The sequence below is a fragment of the Bos taurus genome, chromosome 1 (genome assembly GCF_002263795.3).
Source record: "Bos taurus isolate L1 Dominette 01449 registration number 42190680 breed Hereford chromosome 1, ARS-UCD2.0, whole genome shotgun sequence".
NCBI classification, from domain to species: domain Eukaryota; kingdom Metazoa; phylum Chordata; class Mammalia; order Artiodactyla; family Bovidae; genus Bos; species Bos taurus.
The window spans coordinates 75,920,286-75,941,214 of record NC_037328.1 but is presented as its reverse complement, the minus strand read 5'-3'; the positions used below and the strand labels follow the sequence as shown (position 1 = coordinate 75,941,214).

Here is a 20,929-nt window from a genome sequence, read left to right as displayed (position 1 = left end):
CACAGTTTATTGTGATCCACACAGTCAAAGGCTTAGACATAGTCAATAAAGCAGAAATAGATGTTTTCCTAGAACTCTCTTCCTTTTTTGATGATCCAGAGGACGTTGGCAATTTGCTCTCTGGTTCCTCTGCCTTTTCTAAAACCAGCTTGAACATCTGGAAGTTCACGGTTCACATATTGCTGAAGCCTGGCTTGGAGAATTTTGAACATTACTAGTGTGTGAGATGAGTGCAATTGTGTGGTATTTTGAGCATTCTTTGGCATTGCCTTTCTTTGGGATTGGAATGAAAACAGACCTTTTCCAGTCCTGTGGCCACTGCTGAGGTTTCCAAATTTGCTGCATACTGAGTGTAGCACTTTCACAGCATCATCTTTCAGGATTTGAAATAGCTCACCTGGAATTCCATCACCTCCACTAGCTTTGTTTGTAGTGATGCTTTCTAAGGCCCACTTGACTTCACATTCCAGGATGTCTGGCTCTAGGTGAGTGATCACCCCGTCGTGATTAACTGGGTCATGATGATCTTTTTTTGTACAGTTCTTCTTTGTATTCTTGCCACCTCTTCTTAATATCTTCTTCTTTTAGTTCCCTACCATTTCTGTCCTTTATTGGGCCCATCTTTGCATGAAGTGTTCCCTTGGCATCTCTAATTTTCTTGAAGAGATCTCTAGTCTTTCCCATTCTATTGTTTTCCTCTATAACTTTACATTGATCACTGAGGAATGCTTTCTTATCTTTCCTTGCTATTCTTTGGAACTCTGCATTCAAATGGGTATATCTTTCCTTTTCTCCTTTGCTTTTCACTTCCCTTCTTTTCACAGCTATTTGTAAGGCCTTCTCAGACAGCCATTTTGCTTTTTTGCATTTCTTTTTCTTGGGGATGGTCTTGATCCCTGTCTCCTGTACAGTGTCACGAACCTCCGTCCATAGTTTATCAGGCACTCTGTCTATCAGATCTTTCAGAGATGGCAGTGGCAACCCACTCCAGTACTCTTGCCTGGAAAATCCCATGGACAGATGAACGTGGTAGGCTGCAGTCCATGGGGTCGCTAAGAGTCGGATACGACTGAGCGACTTCACTTTCACTTTTCACTTTCATGCATTGGAAAAAGAAATGGCAACCCACGCTAGTGTTTATGCCTGGAGAATTTCAGGGATGGTGGAGCCTGGTGGGCTGCCCTCTATGGGGTCGCACAGAGTCGGACACGACTGAAGCAACTTAGCCGCAGCATCTATCAGATCTAGTCCCTTAAATCTATTTCTCACTTCCACTGTATAATCATAAGGGATTTGATTTAGGTCATAGCTGAATGGCCTAGTGGTTTTCCCCACTTTCTTCAATTTAATTCAGAATTTGGCAATAAGGAGTTCATGATCTGAGCCACATTCAGCTCCTGGTCTTGTTTTTGCTGAATGTATAGAGCTTCTCCTTCTTTGGCTGCAAAGAATATAATTAATCATCAGGGTCTTTTCAAATGAGTCAGCTCTTCGCATCAGGTGGCCAAAGTTTTGGAGTTTCAGCTTCAACATCAGTCCTTCCAATGAATATTCAGACTGATTTCCTTTCGGGTGGACTTGTTGGAACTCCTTGTAGTCCAAGGGACTCTCAAGAGTCTTCTCCAACATCACAGTTCAAAAGCATCAATTGTTTGGCGCTCAGCGTTCTTTATAGACCAACTCTTACATCCATACATGACCACAGGAAAAACCATAGCCTTGACTAGACGAACCTTTGTTGGCAAAGTAATGTCTCTTTTTTAATATGCTGTCTAGCTTGGTCATGTAATTAGAGATACCAAGGGAACATTTCATGCAAAGATGGGCTCAATAAAGGACAGAAATGGTATGGACCTAACAGAAGCAGAAGATATTAAGAGGAGATGGCAAGAATACAAAGAAGAACTGTACAAAAAAGATCTTCATGACCAAGATAATCACAGTGGTGTGATCACTCACCTAGAGCCAGACATCCTGGAATGTGAAGTCAAGTGGGCCTTAGAAAGCATCACTACAAACAAAGCTAGTGGAGGTTATGGAATTCCAGTTGAGCTATTTCAAATCGTGAAAGATGATGCTGTGAAAGTGCTACACTCATTATGCCAGCAAATTTGGAAACCTCAGCAGTGGCCACAGGACTGGAAAAGGTCCGTTTTCATTCCAGTCCCAAAGAAAGGCAATGCCAAAGAATGCTCAAAATACCACACAGTTGCACTCATCTCACACACTAGTAATGTTCAAAATTCTCCAAGCCAGGCTTCAGCAATACGTGAACCGTGAACTTCCAGATGTTCAAGCTGGTTTTAGAAAAGGCAGAGGAACCAGAGAGCAAATTGCCAACATCCTCTGGATCATCAAAAAAGGAAGAGAGTTCTAGGAAAACATCTATTTCTGCTTTATTGACTATGTCTAAGCCTTTGACTGTGTGGATCACAATAAACTGTGGAAAACTGTGAAAGAGATGGGAATACTAGACCACCTGACTTGCCTCTTGAGAAACCTATGCAGGTCAGGCCACAACAGAACTGGACATAGAACAACAGACTGGTTCCAAATAGGAAAAGGAGTACGTCAAGGCTGTATATTGTCCCCCTGTTTATTTAACTTATATGCAGAGTACATCATGAGAAACGGTTGGCTGGAAGAAGCACAAGCTGGAATCAAGATTGCCGGGAGAAATATCAATAACCTTAGGTATGCAGATGACACCACCCTTATGGCAGAAAGTGAAGAGGAACTGTAAAAAGCCTCTTGATGAAAGTGAAAGAGGAGAGTGAAAAAGTTGGCTTAAAGCTCAACATTCAGAAAATGAAGATCATCGCATCTGGTCCCATCACTTCATGGCAAATAGATGGGGAAACAGTGGAAACAGTGTCAGACTTTATCATTTTGGTCTCCAAAATCACTACAGATGGCGACTGCAGCCATGAAATTAAAAGACGCTTACTCCTTGGAAGAAAAGTTATGATCAACCTAGACAGCATACTGAAAAGCAGAGACATTACTTTGCCAACAAAGGTCCGTCTAGTCAAGGCTATGGTTTTTCCAGTAGTCATGTATGGATGTGAGAGTTGGACTGTGAAGAAAGCTGAGTGCCAAAGAATTGATGCTTTTGAAGTGTGGTGTTGGAGAAGACTCTTGAGAGTCCCTTGGACTGCAAGGAGATCCAACCAGTCTATTCTGAAGGAGATCAGCCCTGGGTGTTCTTTGGAAGGACTGTTGCTAAAGCTGAAACTCCAGTACTTTGGCCACCTCATGTGAACAGTTGACTCATTGGAAAAGACCCTGATACTGGGAGGGATTGGGGGCATGAGGAGAAGGGGAGGACAGAGGATGAGATGGCTGGATGGCATCACCGACTCGATGGACATGAGTTTGAGTGAACTCCAGGAGATGATGATGGACAGGGAGGCCTGGCGTGCTGCGATTCATGGGGTCACAAAGAGTCAGACACGACTGAGCAACTGAACTGAATTGAACTGCGGTTGGTCATAACTTTTCTTCCAACGAGTAAGCGTCTTTTAATTTCATGGCCGCATTTACCATCTGTAGTGATTTTGGAGCCCAAAAAAATTAAGTCTGCCACTGTTTGTACTGTTTCTCCATCTATTTGTCATGAAGTGATGGGACTGGATGCCATGGTTTGTTTTCTGAATGTTGAGCTCTAAGCCAACTTTTTCACTCTCCTCTTTATTATGCAGTGTATAATATGGTAAAAATAGACCCTGTTCTGGCTAATTAGTGCCAGGAGCAATATCAGTATCCTCAGATATGCAGATGAACTGACCTGAAAGACCTGTCCCACCAGATCGTCTGGAGCACAGAGTGCCTTACTCTACCCTGAGCTCCCTCAGGTTGTGTTGAAGGTCAGCAGCTGCCACAGTGCAGGGTTTAGTCTTTACAGGGGCAGATGGTGCATGCCCTATTTGTTCAGTCGTCTGCAACAATCTTGGCATGTTTCAGCTTGTAGTTGACTATATATATATATGTATAATGGAATACTGTTCAGCTATGAAAATGAGGAAATCCTTCTGTGCAACAGGCTCTGTGACTGAACTGAACTGGCTAATCAAAGTATACAAACTGATTGTCGTCTTCAGGGATGTTGATCACAATTAGTTTCAAATACCAGGGTTCTTTTTTTTTTGTTTTTTAATGTAAGCTTTTTTTCTTTCCAATGGCCAACTAGATTCCAGTTAAATTATACTTTTTTTGTATTTTCTGTACCATAGGCTACCCAGGTGGACATGAGAGCAGCTCAGGTTGCTCAGGATGAGGTGCGTGCATGTTAATTTGTTTAGCCATTATCCTTTGGAAATATCCCAATAATTTTCTACTTACAGCTTTGCAATTTTTGTTTAGGAAATTGCTAGACTTCTAATGGCTGAAGAAAAGAAAGCTTACAAGAAAGCCAGGGAGCGGGAGAAATCATCTTTGGACAAAAGAAAGCATGACCCTGAGTGGAAGGTAGAGTCTGTTTGTTTTTAAAGAGAAATACAGGTAAAACTATAATGGGGAGTCCTCTTCCAAGGTAAGCTCAAAGATATATTTAGGGCATATAAATTACCTGTCTCTCGTGTGAATCTGACTTATACACAATGGAGTATTACTCAGCAATTAAAAAGAATACATTTGAATCAGTTCTAATGAGGTGGATGAAACTGGAGCCTATTATACAGAGTGAAGTAAGCCAGAAGGAAAAACACCAATACAGTATACTAACGCATATATATGGAATTTAGAAAGATGGTAACAATAACCCAGTGAACGAGAAGCAAAAGAGACAGTGATGTATAGAACAGTCTTATGGACTCTGTGGGAGAGGGAGAGGGTGGGAAGATTTGGGAGAATGGCATTGAAACATGTAAAATATCATGTATGAAATGAGATGCCAGTCCACGTTCGATGCACAATACTGGACGCTTGGGGCTAGTGCACTGGGACGACCCAGAGGGATGGTATGGGGAGGGAGGAGGGAGGAGGGTTCAGGATGGGGAGCACATGTATACCTGTGGTGGATTCATTTTGATATTTGGCAAAACTAATACAATTATGTAAAGTTTAAAAATTAAATAAAATTAAAAAAAAAAAGTTGTTTCACCATGAAAAATCATATTGAATTCTTGAAAGTAACTATGTAAAGAAGTTACTTATGAGGCTGAAAAACTCATTTCCTTCATTTTAAGACCTACTGAGAGGTAGGTGCCTATGGCCACAAGCAGACATAGTTTTTTACTCTGCTTGCCTTCTAGGAAAATACAGTGTTTTCCACATGCTCTTAAATTTCCGCAGGGGCCTTTCCCTCTTCTTTGAACTTTTCTCCTTGCTTATATTGTCCTTCCTTCTTGATCCTATGCCAGCTTTCTCTCTTGCCTTTGGCATCACTTGATCCATGGCAGATGGACAGCCATTCTTATCACCAGCCATCATTGCTTATGAAACTATCTACTGTGAGCTTCAATTGTTACTTCTTCTCGTTAATCATAAATAGTAGAGGTAAAATAGTGACTGCTGTTCATTCTGACATAGTCTAATTATTGTATGTGGTGACTGCAAGTTTAGGTGAACAGATCTTACTCAGTAGTTTCTGTGTGCAAAGCACGATTCTGGCCTTACTGGGAGACACAAAGATAGATTTTCCTCAGAATAATGTATAATGTTGGGAAGAAGACAGACTATAGACAGCTAACAAATGTGAGGTCAAGCTGGCTGAAAAATGCATAATGGAAAAACAAAAGGAGCTGGAGTGATGATTTATACTGTAAAGGCTTTTAGGGAGGCAGTCTGTACTGGGCTGGAAGGATGCAACCAGGTGTGTATCCATGATATGGTTGAGGTTGCGCTCCGTTCTTCTCCCCGCTTCCCTCCCTCTCCAACAAAATCCTTCCTTGGGCCGCTGGTCCTGTCACAGTCTCGGCATATGTTTTGAGAAAAATGAAGAGAAAGTATTGTAATAGTATTTCTCTACTGTTGCCTATTGCTCAGTTGTGAATCCAAAAGCAAATGAAAATATTATTTCCACGTTATCTATTTACCCTGTTCGTAATTCAGGATTTCTCCAAACAGACATATATCATTTTCATAGAAGGCTTCCCAAATGCTCTTGTTACTTAAATTAAGCTGCAAGTAATTGCCCAAGAGTTCCTCAAGTTCTTTGTTAACTCAGCTATGCTGGAAGTAGGTATTTTTAAAGATTACACATCAGGAAGGGAAGAGGAAGAAGGTCACATTTCTAGCAAGCATCAGGACTTCTGATATTTTTAGATTCTGTCAGTGGGGCTGGAGTTGTTTCTAGAAAAGTTGGCATGAATATGCCTTATTTCTGGGCTTGAAAGTTATCATCCCTAAGTCAGATGTTAAGAAACAAGTTTAATAGCATGAAGCTGGATTCCATAGACTCTGGGAGTCCTCCAGTTCTGTTACTGAACCAAACTTGGATCTGCTTGCTCTTGCACAGTAAAGCAAATCTACTGATATTCCGGGTTGTGGTAAAGGAAAGTGTAGCGTTTATTGTAAGGCTCCATACATGCAGTCAGGGACAGCTAGTACTCAAAAGGGCCGAACTCCCCGGTGGGTTTCAGGAAAGCATTTTTAAGAGATCTGGAGACTGTGTGCTTGTGGTCATCAGGTAGTTCACGTCTTCCATTTGGTGGGGGTTTTCACATCTGTAAAACCACTTAGGAAGTGAGCACCGTATACTTTTATCTAAGTGCTTCATAAAAGAGCTGAAGCAGAGGATATGGGGGAGGGGAAGGCTTGAGATTCATGCTCAGTTACAGTTCTTGTCAGCTGCCATGCAGCTGCCTTGTTACTAATGGGTGACCAAGCGCATCTCTGTGGTAGAGCCTGTTTGTGAGGGTTTAGTCCACTCATCTGGTTGTACTGATAACCTGCAACACTCTTTCATAACTACAATTTTCTGGTCTCTAAGTGACTGTTTAAAAATATTTTATGTTGCTAAGCTAGGTGTAAGTAACCTAAAATTATGAAAGGAGAGTTTGACATTATTTAGATAATCTATAAATCTAATCTTTCTCTGTTTGCTGTTTTCTGTGTGTGTGTGTGTGTGTGTGTTTTCTTTCCCCCTTAGCCCAAAACAGCTAAATCAGCCCACTCAAAGTCAAAAGAGAGTGATGAGCCTCACCGTTCTAAGAATGACAGACCAGCACGGTAAGATGACACCTGAAAAGGGGAGTGTGGATCTTGACCTTGGAGTGAGCAAGAGATATTGGCTGCCTGAAAAGAGTGTTTGTTCATTGGAGAGGAGATCCAGAAATCTGCAGTTGTGAGGTGGTATCAAGTCTTGCAGGATTATTTTTAAGCTTTGTTTTCTGTTTTAAATTGTGTTGAACAAGTCAAGTCAGGAAAATGGGGAATTTTACAGAAGCTGAGGTAAGGAGAGATGCACTTTTTTGTCAGGACCAGTTCTTATCTCTGGAGTCACTGAATTGACTGCCCTCAGCTAAGAAGGGATGAGATTAACCATTTTCGTAAGTAAAATCTCAGGTTTTAAATGTTCACTGAGTTCCATGATCACACGGGTGTGTGCATGACATTTACACATGTCTAAATTCATTTCCGTGTGAGTCTCAGTGTCCTAGGCAAATGCTCATTTCAGGCATTGCAGACTGTTCTTCATCCCACAACAACAGGTAGCTGTGGCTACAGCATATGTATACTTTCTAACTTCTCTCAGGCAGTCTGGGGTCATGGTTATGGAGGAACTGCTACTTTTCCACTGCAGATTGTCAACATTTAAGTCTTTGGGAAGCAACCTTTATTTTTTCTTTATTGCTTTCTGTTGCTTTTCAAGGGAAAACTGATGGGAAGAGGAAGAGCGAATGTTAAATACAAAAAGACAAAAGTAACACTAAATCTAACATTTGAAAACTCTAAATTATTGAAACTTTATACAGTATTTTGGTCCTGATTATTAATAATATATTTACTAATTATAAAGCATAAGTTTTATGACATTGAAAAATATACACTCTTGTTGTCACTTATTGCTCACGCTTAAACTACTAGACTTATTTCCTTAAATAGAGTATATTTAGTGTTCTTGAAAAGCCATACTCTATTTTTAAACCCACGGGCTTTCAGAAGATAATTGTAAGACTTTTAGGGCACAGTAGTGTACTTTGTTTGCTGCTGCTGCTGCTAAGTCGCTTCAGTCGTGTCCAACTCTGTGCGACCCCAGAGATGGCAGCCCACCAGGCTCCCCCGTCCCTGGGATTCTCCATGCAAGAACACTGGAGTGGGTTGCCATTTCCTTCTCCAATGCATGAAAGTGAAAAGTCAAAGTGAAGTTGCTCAGTCGTGTCCGACTCCTAGCGACCCTATGGACTGCAGCCCACCAGGCTCCTCCATCCATGGGATTTTCCAGGCAAGAGTACTGGAGTGGGGTGCCATTGCCTTCTCTAATTGTGTACACTTGCTGCTTCTTATAGCTTTTAGTTACACACACGCCAAATGTCTTTTAAAGCAAATTTTAGATTTAGTTCAGCTTTATTTATATCCCTGTACGACATCCAAGTAAAATAAGAACTAATCTGTTTTCAGTAGGTAAATAGGTAGGTGTTGCTTATTATGCCTTTTTTTTTTAAATAAAGGGAATTAAAATCATCTTTAGAGTTATTTTGCAGCCTTTGAAGTCCTTGGACTTTTTAGAACACCAGTATTTTTGACAGCATATGATAGAACAGTCTGAAACGTCTATTTAAAGGATTTAAATTGAAAACAACTTTCTGAAATGTAATGGGTTCTCTTAAAAATATTTAATATATTGAAAGAACAAATAATCAAATGACCCTGTGTTAAAACTGGCCATTGTAAATCAGTGAAAAGTGGCCTATGACTAGTAAAACTGAAGTCATTTTTTGACTTAAGAGGAATATTTGTCTTTAACGATTAAAATAAAAATTTTACTTTTTTAATCAAAAAATAAAATACTAAAAGAAAAAAATATCTTTCTTTGCAGAAAGACTATATATATGGCAAAACAAAATGAATAAGAATTTTATGAAACCTGTGTTTTTATAGTTAAAACTTATAGCTTATGATCTTATTATAGATAAGTTGTACAGTTAATGTTAGAACGTATGCTTTGTTAACGTTAGATTCTGTGGTTTCCTCTTTCACATTTAATCATGGTGGAAGATGAGTTAACCATTTGTACAGAAAGAGATGGTTTCCAGGATTGAGAAACTTGGTGCTAGTTCAAGGTGTTTACTTCACTGTAGTACTAATAGTGGTACAGGGGAAACAGATTCTCATGTAGAGCTTGTAACAGTCGTGGTTAAAAGTCATTTTCATTGTCCATTAAAGATTTCTACTCTGAAAAACAGAAAACTAGTTGGCAATCTGAATTAATTCCAATTCTTTGTAATTGGAAAAAGTTTAACCTAAGTTCTAAACTGTTTTAACAGTTTAAGATTTTATGTTAATAATGCTACCTGGTATTTTGATTTTGTATTTTCCCTTAGAAAAACTTAAGAATTTTATAAATATCATTTGGTTCCCACAGTGTTCTTATGAATATGAAATATATTTTTCTCCACTTATTCATTTGTCCAGTATTTATTGAGCTCCATAGTAACTGCCCAGACCCAGAGTAAGTGGCAGTCAACAAAAATTTTCTTGCTCTTATGAAATTTATAATCTAAACAGACAATTATACAACTAACTACTATGATTGTGTTAAATGCTAAGGATGAAAAATGCAGGTTGTTAGAAGAGCATAAGGAGACATTTAACCTAGTCTGGGTGTCTGGGAAGGCTTCTTGAAGAAATGAATTTTGAGTGAATTCTGAAGTATATTTGGTTTTATCACTAGCTTAAAGATATAAATCATTTCATAAGAACAGTTGGAAACAGGTAATCCTAATTCATCAGAAACTATAAAACAATTAGTTAGCAAGATTTTTCCAACTTTGGATTTAAATACCCCTAACTGAAATAACTGTCTCCAGTGCAACAAATAATTTGGTAGGACCCCTGGAAGCATTAACCCAAGATTTGTTCTCCACATAAGCAAAAAATTAATAAAACAACACACCAGATAACTGAGGGCATCCTAGATTGATTTGTTTATCCTCATGGATTTGTTGACATCCTAAACTTTGTTCAGCACTTCAGCATCCCTTTCCTTGGTGATGAGTTTTTCTGATAGTACCAGTTAGCTTGTGTTTCTCCAGTATTTGGTCATCTAATGAGGGTAATAAAGAGTAAAATATAGATCCTGCCACCCTGATTACAAATCGTGTTTTCTTGAGTGTAAGTTACTTCTTTAGTTAACATTCTTAATTCTGGAGTCAGATTGCTTTGTCTCAACTTTACCTGCCAAGACTTATGTTACTTTTTAAAGGCAAATGTTCTAAATGTCTGTGAATAATGAAAGAAAAACACTTATTTAATTTCTAATATTTATAAACAAAGGATTCCATGCTCTTAACACACAATCTGAGCACACCTTTGGGAAACACCAAAAAAATGAGAGATTTTGTTTTACAGCCTTATCAATGCCAAGTGTCTGAGAAAATCAGTTATATAATTAAAATAATAAAAGTTTGGAGTGTTAAAAATTTCCTATATATTTTTTTACAGTTGACTTGTTTTGACAGGAAGTTGCACATGTGTTAAAACTGTCCTTTCCTTCTCTAAGCTCTACTCTGCCACCTAGTGGTTTAACGAACTTTGCTCTAAATTTCCTGTGTTGACCAATGTCCCATCTCCCTCCCTTCTTAGCTGCTGCCTTCTCTCCCTTAATTACTTTCTTCCCCCATCTGTCTTTTCCTTTCTTTCTCTTTTGCTTGATGAAACCTGCGAAAACAAAATGTATTTCTCATTAATGGCAGTGATCATATCTCATTAATGTTTATCTATCGCTTAGCACAGTGAATGAATATGAATGTATTAGTAGCTCAGTCGTGTCCGACTCTTTGCCATCTCATGGACTGTAGCCCGCCAGGCTCCTCTGACCATGAGATTTTCCAGGCAAGAATACTGGAGTGGATTTCCATTTCCTTCTCCAGGGGATCTTCCTGACCCAGGGATTGAACCCAGGTCTACCGCATTGCAGGCAGATACTTTATTGTCTGAGCCACCTGGGAAGCCCACCCAGTGCCTCAGAAGATACTTGTTTTTATTGAATTATATGCATCAAAACAAAGAAACAAGTTAAATAACTTACCCAAGGTTATACAACCGGCTAGGAACTACCATGAGGATTCTGAAATATTCTGGCTTTGCTTCTCCACTGAAACTGTGTTTTCTAAGTGATCCAGTGAGGGCTGGAATCGTAGTCATCACTACGTAGAGTATCTCTTTAAATCTTGACTTTTCTTAGGCCACCACCACCTCCCATGACAGATGCTGAGGGTTTGGATTTCACTTCTTCTGGAAACCAGCATAATTCCACACGTCACTACTCAAAGTCAGAGTCTTCTCATAAAGGTAAGACAAATGTATATGGTCAGCTGTAAGATCTTTTTTAATAACTGCCATGCTATAGTGGAAAAGCCAGGTGCTATATTATAGATCACTAGAGTGTAAAAATAAGTTAGTCTTCTTCTGAGCAAATCATTATATTACTCTTCATTTATTAGAGGGCTTCCCTGATAGTTCTGTTGGTGAAGAATCTGCCTGTAATATGGGAGACCATGGTTCTATTACTGGGTTGGGAAGATCCACTGGAGAAGATCATTATGTTCAGTTCAGTTCAGTCGCTCAGTCATGTCTGACTCTTTGCGACCCCGTGAACCGCAGCACGCCAGGCCTCCCTGTCCATCACCAACTCCCGGAGTTCACCCAAACCCATGTCCATTGAGTCGGTGATGCCATCCAGCCATCTCATCCTCTGTTGTCTCCTTCTCCTCCTGCCCTCAATCTTTCCCAGCATCAGGGTCTTTTCAAATGAGTTGGCTCTCCGCATTAGGTGACCAAAGTATTGGAGTTTCAGCTTCAACAGCAGTCCTACCAATGAGCACCCAGGACTGATCTCCTTTAGGATGGACTGGTTGGATCTCTTTGGAGTCCAAGGGACTCTCAAGAGTCTTCTCCAACACCACAGTTTAAAAGCGCCAATTCTTCTGCACCCAGCTTTCTTTATAGTCCAACTCTCACATCCATACATGACCACTGGAAAAACCATAGCTTTGACTAGACGGACCTTTGTTGGCAAAGTAATGTCTCTGCTTTTTAATGTGCTATCTAGGTTGGTCATAACTTTTATTCTTCATTTATTAAAAAACAAAAAATGATTTAAAAACAGAAAGCAGACACCTTAAATTGAATGGAAGGTTTTCTGTGTGCACTTTAGTTGAGCTTTGAACAACACAGTTTTGAACTGCTCAAGTGTCCACTTTATACATGGATTTTTTTTTTTCTTCCTGTGAAGAAATTCTTCTATAGTGAATACTGTAGTACTACACCATCCATGTTGGTTGAGCCAACAAACAAATACACAGAGGGCCTCTGTAGATTGTACATGGGTTTTCAGCTATGCAAAGGGTCAGTGCCTCTAACCCCCTCTGCATTGTTCAGGGGTCAACAGTATTTATTTGCATATTCTCCAGGGAGAGTTCATAGCTTTTATCAGATTCTTAATGGGTAGCTATGTCCCCCATTTAGATCTATTAGACTTTTACTGTCCTGGCTATTGTTTCCCATCTGCCCATGACTCTCTCTTAATTAGATTAAAGTACACAGATACACATCACACATAAGAAAAATGGGGCAAAGAAAATGAGGAAAGAACATGAGATCTAAGTTGGACCAGATCTTTAAAATGAAAGGAATAATCAGGTCTGTCTCCTTTAGCAACGATGGGCATTGACTTAATGTGTAATTTTATGACAGTCATAAAATCAGATAATGAAAATGTAGTTTCTCATTAATTTGCTCTTCTAAAAATATAGGTGATTTTAGTGGTGTCAGCATTGCCAGGATTATATAAGTAAAATACATGAAAGCAGATTGCCATAGACTTCACAAATATTAGGTCTTATTTGTTGATGTTTTTTATTTTTTATGTTTTTTGAAGATTTCTTAGGCGATGTTTTCATTATCTTTTCCCAAATCTAACGATTACCTTTCCAAGCTTACTTAAAGTTTCGCGTCTGCAATGATATACAAGATACCAATGCACAGGTGCCGCTCCAGACCCATTAAATTAGAATTTTGAGGACACGTTTTTCCAGGCATTGTATTTTTTTTTAATCTCTCCTTATTATCCTCCAATTAAAAATAAAAGTAATAAAAAGCTCTCCTTCTCCTGCTCCCCTATCATTCTGCCATTTATCCAATGTTGAGAATAAGACAAAAAAAGATTAGCAAAACAACCCATACACTACGATTTTCATCAGTTGGTAACCTTTTCAGCATCCCTTGTTTATTTCTTTCTCAAATATATACAAGCATTTCTTTTAGGAGGTGCATTCCTGTCCTTGCCATACATTTTATACATAATACTAAACCAACACATTGATTATGAATATAAGTACAGTTTCCCTAGGTACCTTTCTGCAGCAGATTGGTTCCAGAATTCCCGAGGATTTCAAAATCCCCGGATTCTTAAGCCCCTTACATAAAATGTCGTAGTATTTATATATGACCTACATACACCCTCCCCTAAACTTTAAATCATCTCTAGATTACTTATATTAATAATGTATAATACAATGTAAATGCTCTGTAAATACTTCAAACATATGTCAAATTCAAAACTTGAACTTTCTGGGATTTTTTTTTCTGAATATTTTCAATCCATGCTGGATGGAGAACCCACAGATACGGAGAGCCAATTTGTGTGCTTACAACCAAGAACAAACAAAACACGTGAACCATTTGAAATGCATAGAAATATAGATAACATTGTTTTATTTGAACAGGGAGAAAAACAGTGTCTCAGAGATTTTTTCCTTAATCGTTTTTCTTCCTTTTTCCTTCTCTCCTCAGGTTTCCATTATAAACCGTAAAAACCTAGGAATCTGCCTTGAAAACGGACTCACTGTAGCAAAATTACTGGATAATACAGAACACATTCCACGCTTATTTTTTTCTTCCTCTATTTTGTATTCCTGAGATTTATCCTCAAGTGTTTTTTGGACCATGAATAATTTTCATTCATTTAAAATATTTTGGTTATTCCTGATCACTTGGGCAGTACAAGAAAATCTAGCTTCTGAATAGTGGCCGTCTCTATGGAGCATATGCTTCCAGGGGTATAGTATCTAAGAGCTCTATAAAATGCCATTTTCATTAGGTATGGTATTGATATTTAATGAATAGGCTTTACTTAGCAATTAGGATTTTGTGGAGGTAATGATCAAAGTAAAACAATGTTTGGATGCAATGCAGAATAAAAGAATATAAGAAATAGCTTTTTTGGTGCATTAGTGTATGATATATTAAAAGATAAGAGACTTTTGCTTTTTTTTTTTTTTTTTTGCTATTCAGGGAAAGAAAAAAATCACAACCATAAAGTATTTAAAAAGAAAATAAAAAGGAACAGTTGAATATGTAACTGACTATAAAGACTGTAGAGGTTTTATGTATCTTTACGTATCCTCCTGGGAAAATTGGCCTAGATGTCATTAACTAACACTGTCTCTGCCATTGCCTCCTCATTAGCAAGAATGCTGAAGCCTCTGCGCATTGAACCATTTTTTAGTATTTATTGGCAAAAATTTAATTCTAAGAAGTTTTAACTCAAGTCTGCAAGATCAATTAAAGATGAAAAATTTTGTATCCCTTCTCTTATTTTACATTTACATATAAAGCCAAGGGAATTAGAATTGGAAAGATGTTTATGTAAGTAATGATGCTGTCATTTTCTCTGGCTGTAAGATTGAATTTTTCCTCTTGCATATAAAACATAGCAGCATTGGTTGGCAACCTCTCAAAAAAATTTTGTGTATCTGTCAATAAGCAGATTAATTGGACTTGAAGTTGATAAAGTTCTTCATCCAAGTATTCGATCCTGCACATACGTTAGTGACACATGGGCGCTGGATTCCTTTGTGCCAGACCTTAAACCTCTCTTCAGGAAATCTGGAATTTTGTTAATCTTCTAGCCTCATGGAAATGCTTCCTTTTCTATACCAGTTAGTTAACATAAATATCAGTCATGCTGTATATTCAGCATATTTATACTTGAGAAAAAAGTTGTTAATCCATTCCTTTCTGGCAGGGAACTGCCTTCTGTTTGCCTTATCTTTTGAAATAGTCTTTCTAGTTGGGCAATATTCATGAAGTTTTTTAGACTAGCTTCTCAGAGGATTTGGGTTTTTCATTTTGAGGAATAGCTTTAGTTTCATAGTTTTTGGATTGTATGAACTTAAGTAAAGGATACTTAAGAGTTAAGTTTTGAGAAAATAATAATCTAGAAATAAAATCCTTAAGGTTATAGTCATTTTGGAGAAATAGGGAAAGGAAAAAGAACAGAACTTTGCATGTCCAGGATGAAATGACTGAGGAAGAAAAATCTTCAGTTAAGTAGACTGCTGCTGCTGCTAAGTCGCTTCAGTCGTGTCCGACTCTGCGCGACCCCATAGACGGCAGCCCATCAGGCTCCACCGTCCCTGGGATTCTCCAGGCAAGAACACTGGAGCGGGTGGTTAAATAGACAAGAGGAGACCAAATGGAGGTCCTAACCTTAAATCAAATTCCAGAAGATGTTTTCAATATCAAAGGTTAGACCTTTTGATTCATAGTAATGCTATATTTTTCTTTGTCTGCCCTGTGATTTGCTTCATGTTTTTAAAAGTTTTTTATGGTAGCTTTAAAGAAAAGAAAAACAATGTATTTTTATTTGAAAATCAGGCAAATGGGCAACATCATTTGCCATATTTTTATTTTATAAATGTTTATTTTTCTATCTCATACAATGATCAGTTCTTTTCAAATTCTCCATTTATCCTCTCATGTACTACTTCATGCAATCATATTTATTACTGTAAAATGCTAACTGGGTGTATTTTACTCAAAAAATATCAGGTCACTTTACACATAACCAGGATGTTAGTGTTTCAGCTCTGTTAGTAAGTGACCAAGGGTAGTATTTCCCTCGTTACACACAATTCAGCATCTGTATTGAAAATTTGTTATTTTTTTTAATGTTTTTAAAAGATCAAAGTTTTTAAATATTTTAATTTAATTTTTTTTTGTAAAGCAAACACTTTTTAAGGAGTATCAGAGTAATTCTTTTCCTGTGAATAAGAAGACACATCAAACAACCAGTTGAATTCCTCTTAATCTCATTCAAATAGTTTAATTGTTAATTATTGTTAATTTTGAGACTGTAGAAGCAACTGTGTGTGTCCATGGAATTTTCCAGGCAAGAATACTGAAGTGGGTTGCCATTTCTTACTCCAGGGGATCTTTCCAACCCAGGGATCGAACCTGGGTCTCCTGCATTGCAGGTGGATTCTTTACCAGTGCGCCACCTGAGAAGCCCCATTTAGAGGCAACTAGCACTTTATTTTAAGAAACTGCCAAACATCTTCACTGTGTTCTCTGCTTTCCACTTGTCATTTTTATATAAATATGGAAGCATTTATTTTATTTCTTTTCCTACTGCTGGAACACACACAGTTTAATTTTTAGATCCACAGTGTATTATGCTTTAATGTTGTGATGTAAAGTAATCGTTCTGGCCTTGGAAAATCTTCCTGTTTCCATACCTCTGTTCTCCCAGGGGCCAGACCCCATTAACATCAGCGTTACTGAATGAGCACAGTGTGTTGTGGAACCTTATCATGAGGCTGCTGGACATGGACACCCCATCGCCCCAACCTAACTTTTTGTAAGTCATCACCTGGAAGCAAGGTTAGAAAAGGGTCAGTTTAAATGTTCTGAGTTGAAAAAAATGTGACTGTATTGTCAAATTGTTGTTAGACATAATTGTATTGGGCGACTAGACGATTGCTTCACATGCTTTAAAATGACATTGAGATTTTTAGAAGGTGACTTTGCACACAGTGACTTAATATTTATCAAGTGAATTTACAATAACCAGCAGCAGACGAACTGCAGAAAAGACTTCATGGGTTTTGATCATAGGGAAACATCTGAAGTGGAAAAGATAGGGATAGATGCTCCCAAGAGAAAAACCTTTCTAGAATAGCAGTGGCTGCTTGGATCTAGATCAACATATTCCAAAAAGCAAAACCTTGGGCCTGTGCTCCACTGAACTCACTTGAGAAAATTAGCAACCAGACCTGTTTTCCCTTTTTCTTTGCGTGGCCTGCAGCAGAACTGGATGATGAATAAATCCATTGCTGACTTTGTTCATACCTTTCGCATAATGTCGGGACTTTTTAGTATAAAACTAATGTTTATTAGTTTTATTAAATAATTGATAATTATTTTTCTTTAATTCTGTCAGATATTCTCTGAATTTTGTCTTGTGCCAAATTGCTCTTTAGAAACCCCCGGTATAATATGGTGCATTTAGTTTACCACATGAGTGGTTAACATTTTAGGGCCTTGATTTTTAATGAGTGTTGCCTTTATATAAAAATCATGTTGGGGGAGATTATTCATTTATTCAGTGTTTATTTTCTTGAAAAGTAACTGTGGTGATTGTAATGTCCTCAGCCTATTAAAGGCACGAGACTGCCATGTCAGCAGCTTTCTGAAGAACTGGGAACAAAACAGAACTTGCTCTCAAAGCCTCGTTTCCCTTTAGTTTGTGTTGGGGACTTTAATGTAGAAACGGAACCTTCAGGTAGATCTCACTGTTACATAGTGTGTCATATTCTGATAACATCAGTTTTTTGGAACCAAACATACAAGAATCAAAACCTGCTGTTTGAGCAAAAAGGAAAAAAAAAAAAGGAACATTTGTAATAATACTTTGTCTACTGCTTACAGCTCAGAGTCAGAGAAGTGATTAGATAAAGTGATCCCATTTTTCCTTCTATCCGGTGGTGCCTGTGTCTTAAAGCCATAACTGCTGGTCTTCCTGGTGATAGGATCTTTTTTCTCCCTCGTCTGTCGTAGGTCAGCTGGGCAGGGAGAAGCACACCAGAGACTGTCCTGATAGTGCTGTGCGGGGCGCAGTGTCACCCAGGGTTCTCCAGGAAGAGTCTCTTTCATCCCTGGTGGTACATAAGATTATCAAAGGGAAGAGTTGAGGCTGCTGTTGCTCCTGCTGTTTAACTCTCATTAGAAATGGTAGATTTATTTCTAGAGAAGTCAAGAACAGAAGGGTAAAGAAGGAAACCCTCACTTGTACAGAGTCATTTCTCTTATGAGACTTACACTTAGGTCAGCAATGTCTGTGAGGAGCAGTATTGCCTTAAATTAGTTTGATTCTGACCAAGGTCAGTGTACTGTACTTCCTATAGATGAGTGACTGTCAACTCTCCATTGAGGTATCAAATTCACAGGTGAGCCCCAAACCTCCTTGTCATCAGACGTTTTGGACTTCCTCCCACCGAGCTATGAGTGACGTGCACACTGATAGGCGTGTCGTTTCATTTCCAATTGCCTCTCAGTCTGTGAATGAGCAGTGGCATGATCAGGAAGGCTGGTGGTCGGAGAGTGAGAATTTCCTGAGCATATTCTTCAGGTGATCACTTCCTGAATAGCTGAGAGTTGACTGTCTTCATTTCCTATGGTGTTTGTGTAAACGATGTTTCCAAAGGTTCTGTTACACAGTGAAGTCAGTTATTCTGTAAAAATTTTGCTAACACTCTTATGTATTGAAATGCATACATACGTTAACAAAAAAGGAGAAAAACCAAACAAAACAGAGACATTTACTCAAATGGGAGATTTGTTGATGTGAAAAGTGTTTCTATTTACTTTCAAGAGAAAATCAGAAAAACTTTTGCTAGGGCAGGGAAGACACCAGAGTGGTTTTTTAGGCTTGCATTTGATGCCACAGAGTAATACAATGTCATCTAAGTAATCATGTTGATTTGTGGAAATGTCTGGTCCTAAAGATCACTCTTTCTGCCCTTAAATATTTGTGAACACTGCCTAGAAATATGTTCCTAATAGACTTAAATGTTTTTATGTATTCTCTGCAAACTAGAAAATGTTTCTCTGACTTTTGAGTAAATGTGCATAGCCTAAGGAGCCGGCACTGTGCTGATTTCAGCATTTCAGGTAAGGACAGAGTTAATTGTGTAACTTAGTGCCCCGTGACTCATTGCTGAGGTTCATATAGAAAGAGTGGAAGAACTGAAAGACAGGGTCTGAGTGACATTTCCTTCACAGAAGAGCAAGGATTAAGGACAGCAAAGAGAAAGTTGAGAGGATATACTGTTACACCTCATATGCTTGGGAGAAGCTTTTGTTGCCCTGAGTTTCAGACCATCATTGGTAAAATAGTTTCTAGCTGTTAAATATAATCGGAAGGTTTTTGATGTTAGAATTTTTTAAATTTCTCATTGAATTAGCCGCTGGAATCCTTGTAGGCTATAACTTCAGGTTTGCCATCAACTGAAAGCCAAATGCCATTTCCCAGCAATAGCTGTATTTTCCACCTGCCTCTTGAAAGCAAGGTAGTATTTGTTCATGAAGTATTACGAGATGATAGGGTATAAAAATGATATTCCGAAGTGAGAATTCTCTGTAAATGTGGTTGTCCTTAAGAAGAATCCATCCCAACACAGTTGTATCTTGAAAGGTACTGAATTATAAAGTACAGGAGTTTTTCATATGAATCAAGTTGCTCAGGAAATTTGAGGTGTGCTGTCATTTGTCTCAAATTTTGGAAAAGTACGCTCTTGAGAGAGAGAGATTAATAACTGCACAGTGCCCAAAAGGTTTTGGATGCTTTGGTAAAAAGCCCTTTGACATTTGGAATGTGGATGTTTAAACAAGTGGAGTGTTATATCCCAAGCACTTACGGTTTGTAGCCACGCCCTAGGGGAAAGGCAGCTTTGACATAGTTTTCTCACAGAACCTTAATGGAATAGAGTTACTGGCCTCAGTTCAGAAAAAGAGGAGGCCACCTCAAATCACACGCCTGTCTAGAGATTAATGAAACTGAGAGACATTGTGGATGCCTTAAAGGTGACTGATTGGGTGCTGGCGGGTATGTGTGCATCCTTCTGGACGAGGCTTATGGAAACAGACTATTTCAGTTCACCTTCGTACAGCACACATTCCTGCTCATGACCTCTTTGGAGAAAGTGAGAAGCGTGGTGCTGGAGACGTTCCTGTGTCTTGGGCGGCTGAGGTGGTGATGACTCTCCGGTACTCAGGCCTCCCTTCAGTGCCACTTATACATCTCCATCTATTCATCTATGCAAGCTTGTGTTTCAGTGCTTCATTTTTTACACCTCGCATCCCATGTGATTCCTTTAACGTCAGGTTTAACATTGATATTATGAATAATTTTTAAACCAAAGTATTGTATAAGTCTGTGTGCTTGTATTCCTGAATGGTTGGAGGCAAACACCAACCTTGTCATTTTCTCTTAATAAAGTCATTCATTTGTTGCATCAATGGTCTCTGTCTCATGTTTTCTTTACTGCATTCAAGGACTTGGGGAGTTATGGGAACATTCATTTGTTTTTGTTTTTTCTTTATAAGGTTAACCCTAAAATGTCATTTAATGACAGCAGCTTTTTCTCTTACACTGGTTACTGTAACCATGTGTAACATTATACTGATGCCTATGTGCTGTGCTTAGTCACTCAGTTGTGTCCGACTCTGTGTGACCCCATGGGCTGTAGCCTACCAGAATCCTCTGTCCATGGGGATTCTGCAGGCAAGTATACTGGATACTGGAATGTGTTGCCATGCCCTCCTCCAGGGGATCTTCCCAACCCTGGGATCCAACCCAGGTCTCCCACAATGCAGGCAGATTCTTTACCGGGTAGGCTGCCCCTTCTCCAGGGGATCTTCCTGATCCAGGAATTGAACTGGGGCCTCCTGCATTGCTGGCAGATTCTTTACCAGCTGAGCTAGC

At 38.7% G+C, this 20,929-nt stretch overlaps 1 protein-coding gene across 2 annotated transcripts in view; it reads left to right on the top strand.

Moving 5' to 3' along the window:
- The window catches only part of CCDC50 (coiled-coil domain containing 50), an 85,353-nt gene extending 64,890 nt beyond the window's left edge, over nucleotides 1–20,463 (top strand). For both annotated transcript variants that reach the window (NM_001038147.2, NM_001429686.1), the window contains 5 exons: nucleotides 4,233–4,277; nucleotides 4,363–4,467; nucleotides 7,091–7,170; nucleotides 11,348–11,454; nucleotides 13,957–20,463. In NM_001038147.2, coding sequence (NP_001033236.2) covers nucleotides 4,233–4,277; nucleotides 4,363–4,467; nucleotides 7,091–7,170; nucleotides 11,348–11,454; nucleotides 13,957–13,976 — 357 coding nt within the window. In that variant the 3' untranslated portion in view covers nucleotides 13,977–20,463. The remainder of the gene's footprint in view (nucleotides 1–4,232; nucleotides 4,278–4,362; nucleotides 4,468–7,090; nucleotides 7,171–11,347; nucleotides 11,455–13,956) is intronic.
- The last annotated feature ends 466 nt before the right edge of the window (nucleotides 20,464–20,929 follow it).